Raw genomic sequence first — 16305 nt, 5'->3', positions numbered from 1 at the left:
TGGAGAGGGTTGGCACAAACCTGTGACTAGCTGCCTTGGGGCATCCTCTAGAAGATGGGGCAAAGTGCTAGCCGATTCAGGTCTTCACAGACAGCATGGTATAGTAAGGAAGTGTGGGCTCATGAGCCAGATATGACTGGCTGTGTGAGTTCAGGAAAATGAGTTCTCTGATGCGTCTGTTGTCATCTTTAAAGTGGAGCTAATGGTACGTCGGTCTCCTCGGCCTCCTTCAAGGATTCTGAGCTCATCTGTGGACTTTAGACGTGACTGCAAGGAGCACGGAGACACCCGATCAGTGTCACTGCTATTAGAGTTTCTTGTTTCTGAAGCCACCCTCTCAAGCTCTGTGACCTGTCAGGTAGAAAGGCTAAGCGCTCAGGAAGCAAAGCCGTGAGCTTGCAAAATATAACCTGCGGGCTTCTGAAAAGGTGGCTGGCAACTCTGTTTTCATTGTGCGGTTCTGGACCCTGTAATCTACGCAGCTCTGATGTCTTCTTATAAAACAACCCCATAGAAACAGTAAGTGGTTCCAGGCTGTGATACAATTGGGATGGTTTTGCTTAGGACTGCGTTCAGCAGATCTAAACCATGTCGTCCTTCGGCGGCGTAGCACCCGGCTACGCTGTACTCCTACCCTCTTAGCTTTGTTCTTCTCCGGTTTCTAAGGTGAAGGAGCAGGAGTGGAGTGTTTGAGATAGTGGTGGACATACACACCATCAACCCACATACACCTCTTACAGCAGGGCTGGAAGCATGAAAGGCTGGGTGTGTCAGATTCCCCTCCCAGTATCCCGGAGTTTGCACATGTGACAAGCAGTGAGCGACCGAGTTGGAAAGAGGAAATGTTGTAACCTGGAAAGGGGGACAGATTAGAGTCATGGGAGGAGCTAGACGAGGGAGGAGGGATGAGGGAAAATGGAGGAAGAAAGTAAAGAGGGAGAGAGAAAAATGAAGATCAGTGAGATAGTTCTTGAAGAGAAAAGGAACTTTCTGGTGCTGAGGGAATTTAAGAGTTACAGAAACACTAGTTATAGAAGGTGGGCGTGAGATGGTCAGGAAGTCAGTGGAACAACTATAAGAAAAAGGCCTCTGGGCATGGCATGGTCTATCTCTCGTCTCTGTAGCTAAAGGAAAAAAAAAAAAAAAGAGCAGTACAGGAAGGAGCCGGAAAAGGAACAGGGCCCTTTGTGTCTGGGCTTTTGTTTCTACGGGATTGGACTATGATCTGTAATGGCTCTCTCCAAAGCTAATCAGATGTAGGTGTATACATTTGTATGCTGTCCCTCATTTGGTTACAGTAATCCACTTTGGGCTGTATAATTTTCACGAAAGCCCCTTTGTGCTAGACGCTGTGGATGCGTTTGAGCTTTGCAGGAGCATAATGCCCTAAGGAGTTCGAAGTAGCTTGTATAGTAGGATCATTTCTCTAAATGCCGGCCAGTTCCTGGGGGCTGTTCCCCCTGGGTCAGTGCGCACAGCTTTATATAAAGTAGGAAGCTAGGCTAGAACCAGGTCCTGGGGCGCGGCGGTGTTCCCTTAAGGGGTTCTTCAGTGTGCTCGTTGTTAAACTCCAGGATGTCTGTTTCCTTATCCAAACTTTCCATTAAATACAGGATGTCGGGAGAGACGGCAGAGCCAGCCCCAGGATGGACTCCGTTGGTCTCTGAGGATGTTTCTGTGTCAAGTAAAAGAGCATTCTCTGGACTCACAGGATCCGGACCTAAGTTTCCTAGGGAGGTGTGCCTGGACTCCCGAAACGCTGGTAGGCTCCACCTTTTGGGGAATCTGTCATCATCTAGATCTTCCTCAAACTTGAACAAGTCTTTTTCAGTACCGGCTGAAATAGTCTGGGGTTTGGGGTCTCCAGGAGGTGTTACCTTCCCCGAGGGGTCTTCCTGCTGCTCAGTCCCACTCGCCTGCACCCCAGTGAACTCGAGGCTCAAGATGGAGGTAGCGGAGTCACGCTGATGGTTGTCTGATGAGAACGCCGCCTCCGGGGCTTCAGCTGCAGTGATTAGGACCTCGGGGACCTGGGGCATTTTGGTAGGGGAGGCCCTCACACTGGACTGCTGGCTCAGGCTCTGCAGAGTGCTGGTGCGGCTGGTCTCCCTGATGGTGGACAATTCTCCCATGCTGGAGTGAAGCTTAGGGCTGCCCTCCTGGGAGTGGGATTGCTTCCGGGTAGGTGAGCCTCGGTGGGGGTTCCTTGAGGGCACATTCAGCAGATCCCGAGCTGGGCTTGGGGGGAAGAACATGGAGCTGTCACTGGCCTGCCTGCCGAAACTCCTCCTTCTCTTGGGGCTGCCGGGGTGCTCATGGGTACTCAGGAAGCGCTTGACCCTCCTCATCACCGAGTGCCGGTGGCCTTGCTTCTCATAGTTCCACAGCCAATCCTCCGCGGGAAAGTCGGACCCGGACAGCCTGAAGGAAGCACAGGACAGAAGACAGAGTAGCTGCAGGACTAAGGTGGGGCGGTCACAGAGTTAAGAGGTGAGTCATAGCAACTGCTACTTACACATCCAAAACGATAACTGAGGAAATGTAGAAGGCAAGAATATATGAGCGCATGGTCCATTAAGAACCAAGGGATGACATCATTTTATATCTAGTCACCTCTGGGAAATTCCACTGAATAGACGTCTCGCCTTCTCTGGGAGCTACATTCCAAGGTCCCCGGTGGATTTCCAGATAGTGGTACCAGAGTGTGGATGGGAGCGCCTTTCCTATATTATCTAAACACGTACCACTCATGGCTATAACTTACTTATTAGAGTCTCACTTATCCCAGGCTTGCCTCAAGCTTGCTATACTGCCTAGGAGGGTTTGAACGTCTAATCCTGCTACCTCCACTTCCCAAGTTTTGGGATTACAGACATGTGCTGCCATACGTGGCTATGTGGCTAAATAACTTACATTAAAAAGATATTAGAACTATGCGTCTCTGTATGGTGCATGTGTATGAGTATGGGCACATGCAGGTCATGGAGCGACAGCGGAGTGGCCTCCAATGAGGACAGCTTTTGGGAGTCAATTCTTTCCTTCCAGTGTGGGTTCCAGGGATCCAGCTCAGGACATCAGGCTTCTGTGGCAAGTTTATTTTTACCAGCACAGCCATCTGGTCTATCCTTCCATAACTTCTGCAGCATTGAGTGTGGCAGCAAAACTAACATGGGATCTTGGGTTCTCTTTCCATTCCTTTTTTTTCTTTTTAAGATTTATTTATTTATTTATTTATTTATTTTATTTTATTTTATTTTATTTTTTATTTATTTATTTATTTATTTATTTAATTTATTTATTTATTGTACACTGCAGCTGTCTTCAGACACACCAGAAGAGGGCATCAGATCCCATTACAGATGGTTGTGAGCCACCATGTGGTTGCTGGGAATTGAACTCAGGTCCTCTGGAAGAGCAGTCAGTGCTCTTAACCGCTGAGCCATCTCTCCAGCCCTCTCTTTCCATTCTTAATGATATCATGGGCTGATGCATTCTTGTCCATATTAATAAATGGCATTTTTTCATTAATCAAGAATGTTCACTTTTCACGAGCAAGGGACACATCTCACAACCTCTCTTAGACAGAGCCCAAAACTATCAGCGTTGTTACTCTTGTGGGCTATTGTTAAGCAGAAAAATAAATTAAGGTATCTTTCTGACCACAAGTACTGCCATGCAGGTACCATCGTCAATGTGAGAACTGAGTTGGATCGGAAGTTAGGGGCAGGTAGGGCGTGTACACCAGCCGAGGGGTTCACAGCCAGATGAGGTGCTGTCAGAGCTCCACATATTGTCACATGGTCAGAGTGGCATGCGATTCGCTATCTGTGAGTTGTTTCCATAACCTCCCATTTAATATCTTTGGGCTGTGGTTGACTCTGTGTAACTGAAACCAGTGGAGGCAAAATGGCAGACCAGAAAGGCTTTTCATGTACTTATAAAAGCGTGGGCGGGAAGGAACGGCATCATAGTGTCAGGATGAAAATAGTTTTACCCACATGGACTCCCTTCCGGAGTCTTGGTGACCTCCGGGGGTTTCCAGATCGCACTTTGAAAATTACTGACCTAGCAACTTGAATGTTAGTATATACTGTTCAAAATTTGTCCCCCAGGACCCATCATTCCCCTCGACTTTATAAAAAAATAATGGGTCATGGCTAAACTTAAGAGACTTCAAGGACTGGTGGGATGGCTCAGTGCATAGTGCTTGCCGCCTAAGTCTGACAACCTGAGCTTCATCCCAAGAACCCACAGGAAAGGACCCTACGAGGTTGTCTTCTGGCCTTCATACTGCCTGTGTGCCGCTCGTGTGGCCCCCTCCCCCAGGTAAATTTAAACAAGAGGGCGGGAATGCAAACAGCTAATGCTCATTTAAGTATCACATGAGGGCGTTCCTTCATATTGCTACTGTTACCAATGCTTTCAAGGCCTGAGTGAGGCCCAGGAGGAGAATCATGCCTGAGGACCTGGTGGGGCTCAAATGTAAGTCTTACTCCAGTGCTTTTGCTACTGTTTCCTTTGACAAAAAGCCTGCCACCCAGGTGTCAAAAGGCCCTAGAGCCACACAGTATAGAGTAAAACGCAGTCCTCCTCGAAGGAGCTGAGGAATGTCTGGTAAGTGCTTGACACTTCAGCTACTGGGTTAGGGCTCAGCCAGGAGGAGCCAGAACAACCAGGATAGGATATGTGGAGGTGAGGTGGGCTCTCTCTGTGGTTGGGGTTCCCCAGGTAGGTTTGATGGATTTGCCACAGCCAAGAATTTCTCATGGAAATGCTTTTGGATCCCCTTCAAGGGTTAAATAAGATTTGCAAATGAAGCAAGGAAGCCCAGGGTTGTCCCTCACCTCTGTCGTCTTCAGCGTCTTCAGCCTTAATTGGGTTTGAAGAGCAACTTAAACACTTGCCCTGATGTGCCAGTGGCTTGCACTGGCTCAGGGAGCAGCAGCCACCCAGCCGTCCCAGTCCAGGGCCACTGATCACACAGTGACAACATGCCTTATACCAGGTGTGCTTTCTGTGTGTGAAGGAAAAGGATGCAGGTGAGAGTGTGGAGGGACCTGCCAGAGAAAGTGTGCTCCTGCGTTTATGAATAAAAGATGGAGGAGAGGATCGCCCAGCTAAATGCCCGGGGATGGTGCTTGATTACAGCCTGTGCTGTTATTCTGAAGTCCCAGCAGTGTCCTTGGCTACTGGATAGTCTCCTGGCCCTCTCCCCGGAGCCAGTGTGGATCCTGTTACATCGCCTGGGGAGATGCAGACTCATGCTTTGGTGGCCCCAGTGACCCTGCTCCTTGGGTTTCATTAGGTCAGCTCACAGGACCTAATTAGTCACACTTTACAGCAATCTACTTAACTGGGGAGGACGCAGAGGAGTGGCAAATACAGTCGCTCCCTACAACCGGAGGTGCTCTGAGGACACAGGTCATGCTGGCATACTCTTTACGGGCCAGCATATACTCTCTTCTTGGGACATTGACAATTCATTTGGTTTGTTTCCCTTTAACTACATCCAAGATACCCTAACTCTCAAGAGTTTGTCTTCTAGAACAAAACTCTGTATTAATATTGATCCGGAACTTTGTGACTCAAAAGGAAAAATCAAATAAACAAAACAAGACAAAACAAAATGGACCAGCAAGATAAGGGCGTTTGCCACCTACATTGATGGGTGGAGTTTGATCTCTGGAACCCACATGGTGGAAGGGGAGAACAGGTATTGGTAAGTTATCCTCTGACTCCATGTATACACAAAGGCCTGTTATGCTCAACACACACACACACACACACACACACACACACACACACACACACGTATACACACACATATACACACCCAAATATAAACACAAACACATATACACACACATATATATACACATTCATAAACATATACACTATACACACTAGACATACAAACACACATATACACACTTTATACACATACATTCACACACATGTATAGACACAAATACATATAGAAACACACACATACACCCATATATACACATTCATACACATACAAACACACAAATACACATATATACTATACACACTAGACATACACACATATATACACTTTATACACATACATTCACACACACACACACACACTCCAAGTAAGTGTGAAAAAGGATAAAAACTCCACCTGAACACTAGTGTGGTGGAGAGGTACACTGACCTACAGCAATCACAATAAGCTCCTAAGTCAGACCGGAAAAAACCAGATAAGCAAGCAGACGCACAGTGGGGAGCCCTGCTGAGGAGACCCGCTGGGTGACACTTTCCTGCCTCCCAAGACTGTGATGTTGACACAGGATTTACCTGCTAAGTTTTATGGCTAACTTTATCAAGCCTCAGCCATGAACAATTTGTTACATCATATGCCTTATTACAATTTTCAAGGAGGAAGAAGGCATAGATACAAACATCTACGCTTGAAATTAAGTTTTTGTGCCAGCAACTTTTTTCAACAAAGAATTAGACCTGCGTAGATGAAGAACACATGAGACATTTCCCGAGAAAGCAGTGACTTAGATGAACAAGGGTGCGGGAATTAGCCTGCGTTTGAGGTGGTGTGAAACGGATGGTGTTAGTCCTGGCAGGGAGGGCAGTCTTCAGGTGTGTTGTGAGGGTCCGGGCTTTGTCTCTCAGGCTGAAACTGTCTGGTTTTGCTATTGCCTGCACTGAAAAGGCTACGTGGACAGCGATGTTGATGAGCTCATAGGGTAGGAAACACGCCTTGGAGGGGTCCCACACCATTGGCCTGAAACTGGGCCTTTGGTGGGACACCAGGGGTCTCACGGATCTCATGATAGAGTAATGAGGGGTGTCCTTGAGGTCCGTGTGCCAGGCCTGAGCCACAGCACGTCTCCAGTATTATAGAACGAGTGATCTTTCTTCTAAGTGCGGGCTGCACCAAAGAATTTTGCTGACACTGAACGCCTACCCTCTCCTTTCTCTAAAAGCCATGACCTGTGTATGTGTGTCTGTATGGTGTGTGTGCGTGTGTGTGTGTGTGTGTGTGTGTGTGTGTGTGTTTGTAGGTATGTACAATGTGTTTTGATGTTCTGATCTGCAGAAACTCAGTTTAAGAACAGAATGGGGGCTGGAGAATGGCTCAGCAGTCAAGAGCACTGACTGCTTTTCCAGAGGTCCTGAGTTCAATTCCCAGCAACCACATGGTGGCTACAATCATCTGTAATGGGATCTGATGCCCTCTTCTGGTGTGTCTGAAGACAGCTACAGTGTACTCATATACATAAAATAAGTAAATAAATCTTAAAAAAAAAACAAAACAAAACAGAATGGCCTGAAGACTAGAGGGTAGGTAAAAACATTGAGACAAAGTCCAGTGTACTTAAGTTGTTCTTGATCTCATTATGCAGAGAGACTTCAGATGTATCCACTTGTTCAAATGTATCCATTGTTTCCACTTCCCAAGTACGGAATACTACAGTACATACCTGGTTGGTGAGGTGTTGGGGATTGAGCATACCAGCACCTACATTTAACTTTTAAAGTGTATTTTTAGTACTCGCCAGAGGCCCCGGTATGATAGCATTTAAGCAACCACAGCCAAAGCATTACATGCTAGGGCAGAAACATTCCCACTGTGTGACTCGTATTAGGGAGATCACCTAAAACAGCCAGTTATTTCAGAACTCATCGAGATAGGCAGGCAATTCAAGACAGGAGGACATTTCCAGAAGGTGCCACGAAGCCACCAGTTTAGAGAGGTGGAGAGAAAGAGTCGTTTCATGTAGGACAAACAGCTCTGGGAACTTGAGGGGGAGGATGGACACTAGCCCTGCCATGTTGGGAGACTCGCATGGCTCTCTGTGACTTAACACCACACAGGGCAAACTGGTAGCTGTGACATTTTTACCTGCCTTTTATGTTTCTCAGAGTTGAAAGGGTGGCACACATCAGAGAACTTTGAAGAACAAAGGCTGAGAAAGGGATTGTCAGTCACTGGGAACTCTTAGAAGCGGTCCCCAGGGGCCAGAGCAAGTGGCAAAAGCGCTTGCCAGTAAAGGCCTTTTTCTTCTTTGAAAGAGTTCTTTAAAAACTGTCACTGCAGTTGGGAGCTTCCCCAGATAGTTGAAAACCTTAGATAGGATGACTTAGCAGCTAGTTAACAGACTGGGGCACTGGCTGGGTGCGGAGAGGATGTACAAGGGCTGGCAGAAGCTGGGAAATTCAGGGCAGGAAGCCAGTGCTGACTACATGAGCTAGGAGACCTCTCTGTCCTGCCCTGGCCTTTCAGGATTATTTGTCTCTGCCGGTAGCTATACAATGCTACTTCTGTGAGTCACCCATACACAGGTACAGGACACATGGGAATGAGCAAGGTTGTCCCATATGGACACTTTTGAAAGACGCATAAAAGGAAAGCACAGGGCAAAGCAGGGAGATGTCTCAGTGGGAGCTGATTTCATATTCAATGTTGAAAAAGGATAACAAGACCTGGCATTTAAAAATGTCTGTTGAACACCTACAAAACCGTCAGACACAAGCACTAAGGCCGTGAGCAGTGTCGACTCTGGAGAAGTCTGTTCAGGGTGCAGAATAAGTTCCATCCCATGTTACTTTAACAATGAAGACACAAGAGCCTGGCTTCCAAAGGCCACGGCACAGCACCTGCTTCTTAGTGTGTGTGCAGGGTATAAAGACCAGAGCAGGTCCCTGCAAATGACCTGGAAGACGTAATGTCTTCTGTTCTGTTTTCAAAACAGGTCTGTCCTCACTAGTGTCATGGTGTAATTACAGAGCTTTGGGAAGTTGAGAGACAAACCCCACCTCACTGGCCTTCCTTTTTCCACTTTTGGAGTGGTGTTTTGACGATTAGAATTCAAATAATAAAAAGTCCTCTTAACATAATTGAAACGCGGAGCTTAGGAGAGTGGGACTTAATAGGTGGAGCTCCGTTTCTCCTGTCAGCTTGACTGTTTTGAAACTGCGGTGCTCTCAATGTCGGGAGGCTACACCGGCAAGTTCTGGGGAGGAGCCTGAGATCCTGCCAGGCACATGCAGGGGAGCAGTCAGACCCAGGCGACAGAGCGACCGAACCCATTAGATGGGAACACCCACTCCAGTGGAGTCTATGTGACATGAAGCTCTTGTGCTTTGTTTCTATCCAGAACAGAGGCCTGTGCCTGGAATGGCTTGGCCTCCTGGAGGTCCCTGGCTGTCTCCCTACAAATAGATGATGACTGGGGTCTATGCTTGCGGTGGAGGTGCCTTCTGTGTTCTAGCCTTGGTGATCTTAGCAACTTTAAGCCTGTCAACAACATCTGATTTTAAGAATATAGCAGTGTGGGAAAATGGTCATGTACCTTTAGATGTCTCAGGAACTGAAAGTTCAGAGACAGAAACCTCTCACACCATCCTGATCCTGATGAACTCAACGGCTGCACCCATTAGTTCCCAGCGAATAGAGAAATTGCAGCTATTAAGAACATGACTGTTCCAGAAAAGCCTTTCCCCCCTTTTGGGAAAGTTTTGCTTAGCATGATTCAGAACAGTAGTGACTCTTTTAGAAAGATCATGGATAAGTCCCAACAAGTTGAGCAAACTTATCAAGAGTTAACTAGAAGGAAAAGAGAAACTAACATTGAGCAAGAAATGAAAGAAATTATAGAATGGTTACAAAAGTTTCCATGTTATCTTGAGGGGCCATAAACATAGACTTTAAACTTTATTAAAATAAAGGTAAATGTTGAATGCATATCTGGTGCCCACAAGTCTGGCAGTGTAACTGCAGTTTTCTAAACTATTGTTTGCGGCTGAGAATTGTTTCCTGAACTGTACGTTCAACTTTCCTCTTTGCAAGGGACATTTGGTGGGGTGATGAATAAGAGCTGGATGATTGCCAATTATGATGGACCTGTTCTAACTGCTTAAATCTGTGCCAAGAAGTAAAGACTTTTGCAGCAACACACACCTCGAGTTTGTCTGTCTGTCTGTCGTGCCGAATCCGTTCTCTACCTGAAATCCAAGCCTTGGTCCCTCTGCTGACACACTCCCCTGGGTGGGCTGTGGCACTCATGCATGGTAGAATGACGGTCAAAGCTGTAACTACAGATTTACAAATGGACCAGTAACCCTCATGCTGAACTGGGAGACAAGGGGCTAAAGGTTATGAGGAAAAGTTAATGACCACAATGTTGTGAATACCCAGCCTTCCGGTGGACAGTTCCTGTGTGTGGAGCATCTTGGGAGTCACTCAGGTTGGAAACCGTCCTAGAGCCTCGACCTTCCCACCACCTCTTTGTGATCTATTTAAGAGTTCAGACCAAGAGTTATGTCAAATTTGGTCTTCCAAACCTTTCCTGAGGCATATCTAACTGCATGATATACCACCTCGGCTATGATGTCACAGGCCCCACGGCTTGATGGAGGCACTACAGCCCAGCCCCCTCACCCCCTAACACTATTGTATTCTGCAGATGTCCTCTTGGCAAAGATAATTCAGCCATGCACACCTGATACTATTTAAAGGTGAGAACTGAGCGCCCAAGGTGACCCTGTGTTGGCAGGCGGAAGAGTCCCCATGGCAATGGTGAACAGTGCACATTCATACTCTTTGGAAGGCCATTCCATCCTCTCTGGTCCATTAGGGGGAAGGAAATCAATGAGCCAAAAGCACATTTTTGAGGAAGTTAGTGATTTAGAACTTGAGCTATTTTTAGTGGTTTATAACATAAGCATGCAATTGTATCTACCAGACTATGTATTTTCTTATAAAGCTAAAAGAAACCATTTGAACATATTGGCTAAGAAATGATTACTGAAAATACCAGTCTAGAAATACAATTATTGAAAAGAAAAAAAATTAAAAGAAATGCATTTAAGGAACTTTAGCAAGACCTTTGCCTGCTACAATATGCATTTTCCCGTGTGAGAATTAGTATCTGTTGTACCAGCCTGAATACTTTGTATACATTGAGTGTAAGTTTGTATAACTATAAGGTGGGGATTATGGCATGGGAAACATGCTTAGAAGTTCTGCCAGAAAGACAGATAAATGAGTCATCATTTTCAACACAAATGATGAGGTTTTTCAAAATAAGTTCCTAACTAGAAGGAATTCTTAGCAGACTGGGCTATTTTTCCCCTCTACTAAGTAGGTCCTTTTACACATGGATCCTTCTAGAAAATTACTACAAATGTTTGGAGGAGTGGCATATTATTTAAATGAAAGCTGTGAGCAGTCTGCATGCATATGCATGAGCATACTTTAGGTCAGTTGCATGGAAAACAACCACTGCTGATATGCTGTGGGCTCCACTCCACCAGGCTGGAGCCATCTGTCTCAGTGAACAGCTCGTTGGTGTTCTTCTAAAACTCTTGAGGGATTACTGATTCTTTTTTTCTGTTGTTTTGATTTTCATGAAAGGATTAAAGGGAGTTATGAGACTTCAGGTTTCATATTTCAATTTCTGTACACTATATTCTTCATCATCTCCAATATTTGTGTAATGGGTAATGTCAAGTAAATAAAAAATGGAAATCTAGAGTGACCCATGATGCTGTCACATGAAGATAAAAGCATTCTTCTTCTATTTATATATACATAAAAAAACAGTGTTTATATTTAAGCATTACACTAGGGACAGATCTTGTTTTATTTTCTCATTAACTAATTGGTTAGTTTTGAAACTGGGTCTCCTCACTCTATAGCCCTAGGCTGGCCTTAACTCCTCATGTGCTGGGATTACAGACATGGCTTGTCAGTCTTTATTACTGCCCTGCCAAGACCACTGTTCACTTAGGGTTTGGGTGTGTGTTCTTGTGCATTTTGTGGACAGTTCTTCTTTTGGCTGGTTTCAGAAGTTTTCTTCATCTTGGTTGATAGTGTCTTTGTGGTTAAACTAACAAAGATGCCTTCATTAAAATAGAAACTTCTCCTATCAGGACAAAAGAACAAACTAAGAACTTAACTAAACTGACCTCAGGTGAGATAATGGAGAGATTTCAAACATGGAAAAGGACTGTGTCATTGTTCAGTTAGTTCACGGGGTGGCTCGCCAAATGGAGATTGGTGGTTATACGACAATTATGAAGAGTTATTAAATATAACAATCATTTCTCATTTGGGTATTTCATTCAGATTCTGGGTGTGTGTGTGTGTTCATGTGTATAAGTGCCGCTGTGTGTGTGTGTGTGTGTGTGTGTGTGTGTGTGTGTGTGTGTAGGTCAGAGGACAACCTAGTGTTGGTCCTTCCAGTCCGTGAGACTGTCCCTCACGGCCGTGTCCACCAGTCCAGCTGGCTCTGGAGCTGCCGGAGATCTCTTTGTGTATTTCCTGTTTTGCTGTGGGAACACTGGGATCATAGTTGTGTGTACTGCGTGTGTCTTTACGTGTCTTTGGGTGCTGGGGACTCTACATTGGGTCTTTCTGCTTGCACGGTAAGAGCTTCAGCTACTTCTGATCCGTCTCCCCAGTCCTCCTTTCTGAGTTTTAAGCAGATATTTTCCTTACAAGTTTTGATTTTGAAGGTTTTTAAGAAACACAATTTATACAGAGTTGGAAGATAGAACATCAGGACTGATTTGATATTAGAATTTTCAAAACAGGGTTTTTAAAGAGTACTTTTTAGATCTGGTTGAACAGAGGCAGATGGGCATTGCCGAGGCTACCTCTGGATTAAAACAGCATGGTGCTGGACGATGTGAGCCTTTCAGGCACCACCCGGTCCTCCTTCATGGCACCCAACCTCGGCCCTCCTAGGCCAGCCCGACCCTTTCCACTCCCCCAGGACTTCGTGCCTTTGGATGACATTTAACCCACCCCTCCCGATTTCTTCCCTACTCTTTCTTACGCCTGTGACTAGCGTCTGGCACACAATTTACTACCTCGTAGGAATCTGGAAAAAAAACTTACTTGGGTAAATGAGTGAATGCATTCTATATGGGATGGTACAAGCAAATGCATAGTGTGAGTTTGTACTGCGGATTTAAGGGGGTGGCATTTCATTACGCATAGCTAGCACGGAGGAAGAAAACCTGTGGTCTGAATGTGTTTAACACCGACAACAAAGGGAACTCTTTTTCATGTGGAGGTGCGTACTGTGTGAATGCGGAAGTCATTCTGACTGTGTTGAAGAGGAGCAGAACAGTCCCCCAGCCTGCCCTTGCGTGGTACTTTGGCTCCGTGTTCAAGGACGTTTTCTTGATTTTAGAATTTCTGGCTCACGGGAATTGTGACTACATGTCTGAAAAGGTGATATAAAGAGGTAAGCCAAATTTGAATTCTGAATTAAATGTATCTGGACTGTACTCCTCAACCTGTGGGTCTCAGTCCCTTTGGATCAGTTCATAACAATGAAAATACATCCTGTACAGCACATATTTATACTACAATTCACAGTAGCAAAATTACAGTTATGAAGTAGTAACAAAATAATCTGATGGTTGGGGGTCAGCACAGCGTGAGTATTAAAGGATCAAAGTGTTAGGAAGGTCAAGAACCGCTGCTTTTAACAGAATCTGATTAAAATTTTCCTCATCGAAGAATGGATTTCATATACTCATCTGCAGGGACACACAAGCCATCCTGGGCTACCTAAATCACTGTGCCTTCCCTCTGTCTATTGTTAGTTTGAGAATGGATATGCTAGTCAAGCCCAGCCAACCATGGTGAACCAGCACTTGAGTTTGGAAAGTTGGAAAGAATCGTGTACCCTTTCCGTGGGATTAGGGGGGGTTACAGGCTTGGAGCAGCTAGCTGTTGAGGAGAGGCTGCCTGAAAACTGAGCCTTGGTAGAGAGGCCCTGAACAGGAAGAGAAAAATTAGACAACCTTAAACCCCTCACATTCCCCAAATCTCTGGAGTAAGCCATTCCCCAAAACCGGCTAGTTTCTAGGTGGGACCTGAGAGTGTCCCCTTTTATGTCCATTGATTTGCACTTTTCTCTGTCTCAGGTGACTAGAAACATTAAGTACCACAACCACAGGAAGCATCGGCAATCATGGCGCACAAATGTGGTTCTGTGAAGGCCTGACCTCCTGTAGCCTGTGTTCCCACAGGGAAATTCTCTGGAGTGTGAAGTTTTCCTTCCATGGCCCTCACTCTTGCAGAAAGCCAGAGCAGGTGAGCCATTGTCTAATGGTTTCTTTGATTAGTTGGTTTTAGCAGAGTTCAGCTGGATCTCTCACAGTCCTGTTTCTACTGTCCCCCTCCCACTCTACTGTGCTCACTTCCGCTGGCTTTCCCTTGTGCCCCTCTCCACAAGGCAGATAAGTCAGTCATTTTGATGAGAGGCCTTCTCTTTGACAACTGATATTTTTCTACAGTTTTAAATATTACATCTTTTGCTTTTCTCCCATTTGTTTTATTTTCTGTCCCTACAGTTGATTTAATAGGAAAAAGAACTTAGAGTTATTTAGTCTTTCTGTGACTTAGTCTGGAATCCACAAATCAGAGGCCTGACTGATAATAATAATAGTATTCTGTAACCACGTCTACAGTATTTTATAGTTGTAATCTCATTTACTATTCCCCATCATCTGCTGGAGCAGACATCGTCTCAAAGATCTTGTCAACTGTCTATGTTTCCAAATTTAGGAATAGGAAAAACAATTAAATTCCTTTTGAGGAGTTGGCAAAATTATGATCAGAGCAAATATGTAGATCATACAGAATTCTTGCATTCCCTTCAATAACTTTAACCATTGTGTGGAAACAACTGAACAGTCATTAGAAAGGGGCACAGAGTGTGGAGCAGATCCCCAGACTCTGGCTCTAGTGTCTGTCTCCTTTACTCTGTGTGATAGAGCTTCAGATACATTGTGTTCTTCCGTGGAGGGAGCTGGGGAAAGGACAGCGCATATTTAATTAGCTAAAAGCAAGCTCACAGAAAAACGTGTTATTGATTTTGGAAACTGAGAGGCTTGCTAGATGGCGGTGACACTCTGTGACGGAGAAGGAACTGGATTTGCTGAGGAGGACCAGCAACAGGCCGCTGCTCCTCCTCAGGACTGAGCCGTAGTCTGGGGGAAGGAGGAGGAGCATCTGGGGGAAGGAGGAGGAGCATGCTGGCCTGGACAAATGGAAGACTCCAGCCTTGGAAACAAGTCTGTGTTGTTGTGAGCAACCTTCTGTAAGGAGGGCACCTACCTCACTGTCCTGCTGCCTGGATCTCTCTCACTGTTTACCTCAGCTCCTGAAATGCCACTTCCCACGGCCAACCTTTGCTTTGGGTTTCAAAGGGCTTTTGGCTTCAGAGGCCCTTTTGGAACAGGGGCCCATTATGAACTCGGACTTGGAGGTGTCTGAGATGAAGCAAAACTTTACAGGTAGAGGACAGAGACTAGATACCTGAGCATGGGGAGTCGGGGCCAGGACACTGCTGGAGCAGGAGAACGCACACTAGCAACTTGCTTCAAAATCACTAGACCTGCATAGCATAAAGCCGGCCTGAATTGCAGCAGCGATGGTCAGGGTGGGGGTGGGGTGGTAGTTGCTTCTAAGGCCCCACCCCTTACTGTTGAGCTGTGTGTGGGGGGGAGAATCATCCTTTTTTGAGCCCCTGATGTGTTTCCCATATTTAGCACATATATTGACAGCATTAATCAGATTTTGAAGGGAGGAAGAAGAAGAGGAAGAGCAGGAGGACGAGAAGAAAGAAAAAAAGAAACAATGAAGTTAAAAGGCAGATGTTGGGGTGGGGATTTAGCTCAGTGGTAGGGCACTTGCCTAGCAAGCCCAAGGCCCTGGGTTCGGTCCCCAGCTGAAAAAAAAAAAAAGAAAAAAAAAAAAAAAGACCAACTTTCTAAAAGGCAGATGTTTTGGGGAAGATATTGGGGAAGTTGAGGGGAAGTAGTTGGGGGTGGATAAGATCATATTTCACTGCATATATGTATGGAACTCAGCTTAGAGATGGCCTTAGGAACATGTCTGTATCATGTGGGTACGTAAACCTGACGATCCCAGTGTTCCTGGAATCCATATGGACGTGTGTGGAGAGAGCTGACCCTACAGACTTGCCCTCTGACCTCCACACACACAACATGGCACGTGCCTATCACATCACATCATACATACATACATACATACATACATACATACATACATACAGTAAAAAATTTAAATTCTCCAGAATAGCCAAGGTTTTAAAACCATGCTTACCCCATTTGGATTGTTGAGCCCAGGAAGGAAGGTATACAGTAGTCAGCCGCTGCCAGCGTGTACGGTGGCCGAGCAGCAGAGTCGTCCCAGTAAATGTCCTTCTTCATCTTGGGTAAACTCATGTGCATTTCATCCACAGCCAGAAGAGAGACCTGGAATTGTCGGATTGTTAG

General features: G+C 45.6%; 1 protein-coding gene across 1 annotated transcript in view; it reads right to left on the bottom strand.

The window, feature by feature from the left end:
• Positions 1-1273: 1273 nt before the first annotated feature.
• Best3 (bestrophin 3) overlaps positions 1274-16305 on the bottom strand; it is a 39798-nt gene continuing 24766 nt past the window's right edge. The window contains exons 8-9 of the mRNA XM_032890801.1: positions 16133-16284; positions 1274-2421 (exon numbers count right to left, since the gene is read on the bottom strand). Coding sequence (XP_032746692.1) covers positions 1503-2421; positions 16133-16284 — 1071 coding nt within the window. The 3' untranslated portion in view covers positions 1274-1502. The remainder of the gene's footprint in view (positions 2422-16132; positions 16285-16305) is intronic.

The sequence above is a fragment of the Rattus rattus genome, chromosome 1 (assembly GCF_011064425.1).
Source record: "Rattus rattus isolate New Zealand chromosome 1, Rrattus_CSIRO_v1, whole genome shotgun sequence".
Taxonomy (NCBI): Eukaryota; Metazoa; Chordata; class Mammalia; order Rodentia; family Muridae; genus Rattus; species Rattus rattus.
This window is presented reverse-complemented; position numbering and strand designations above follow the sequence as displayed.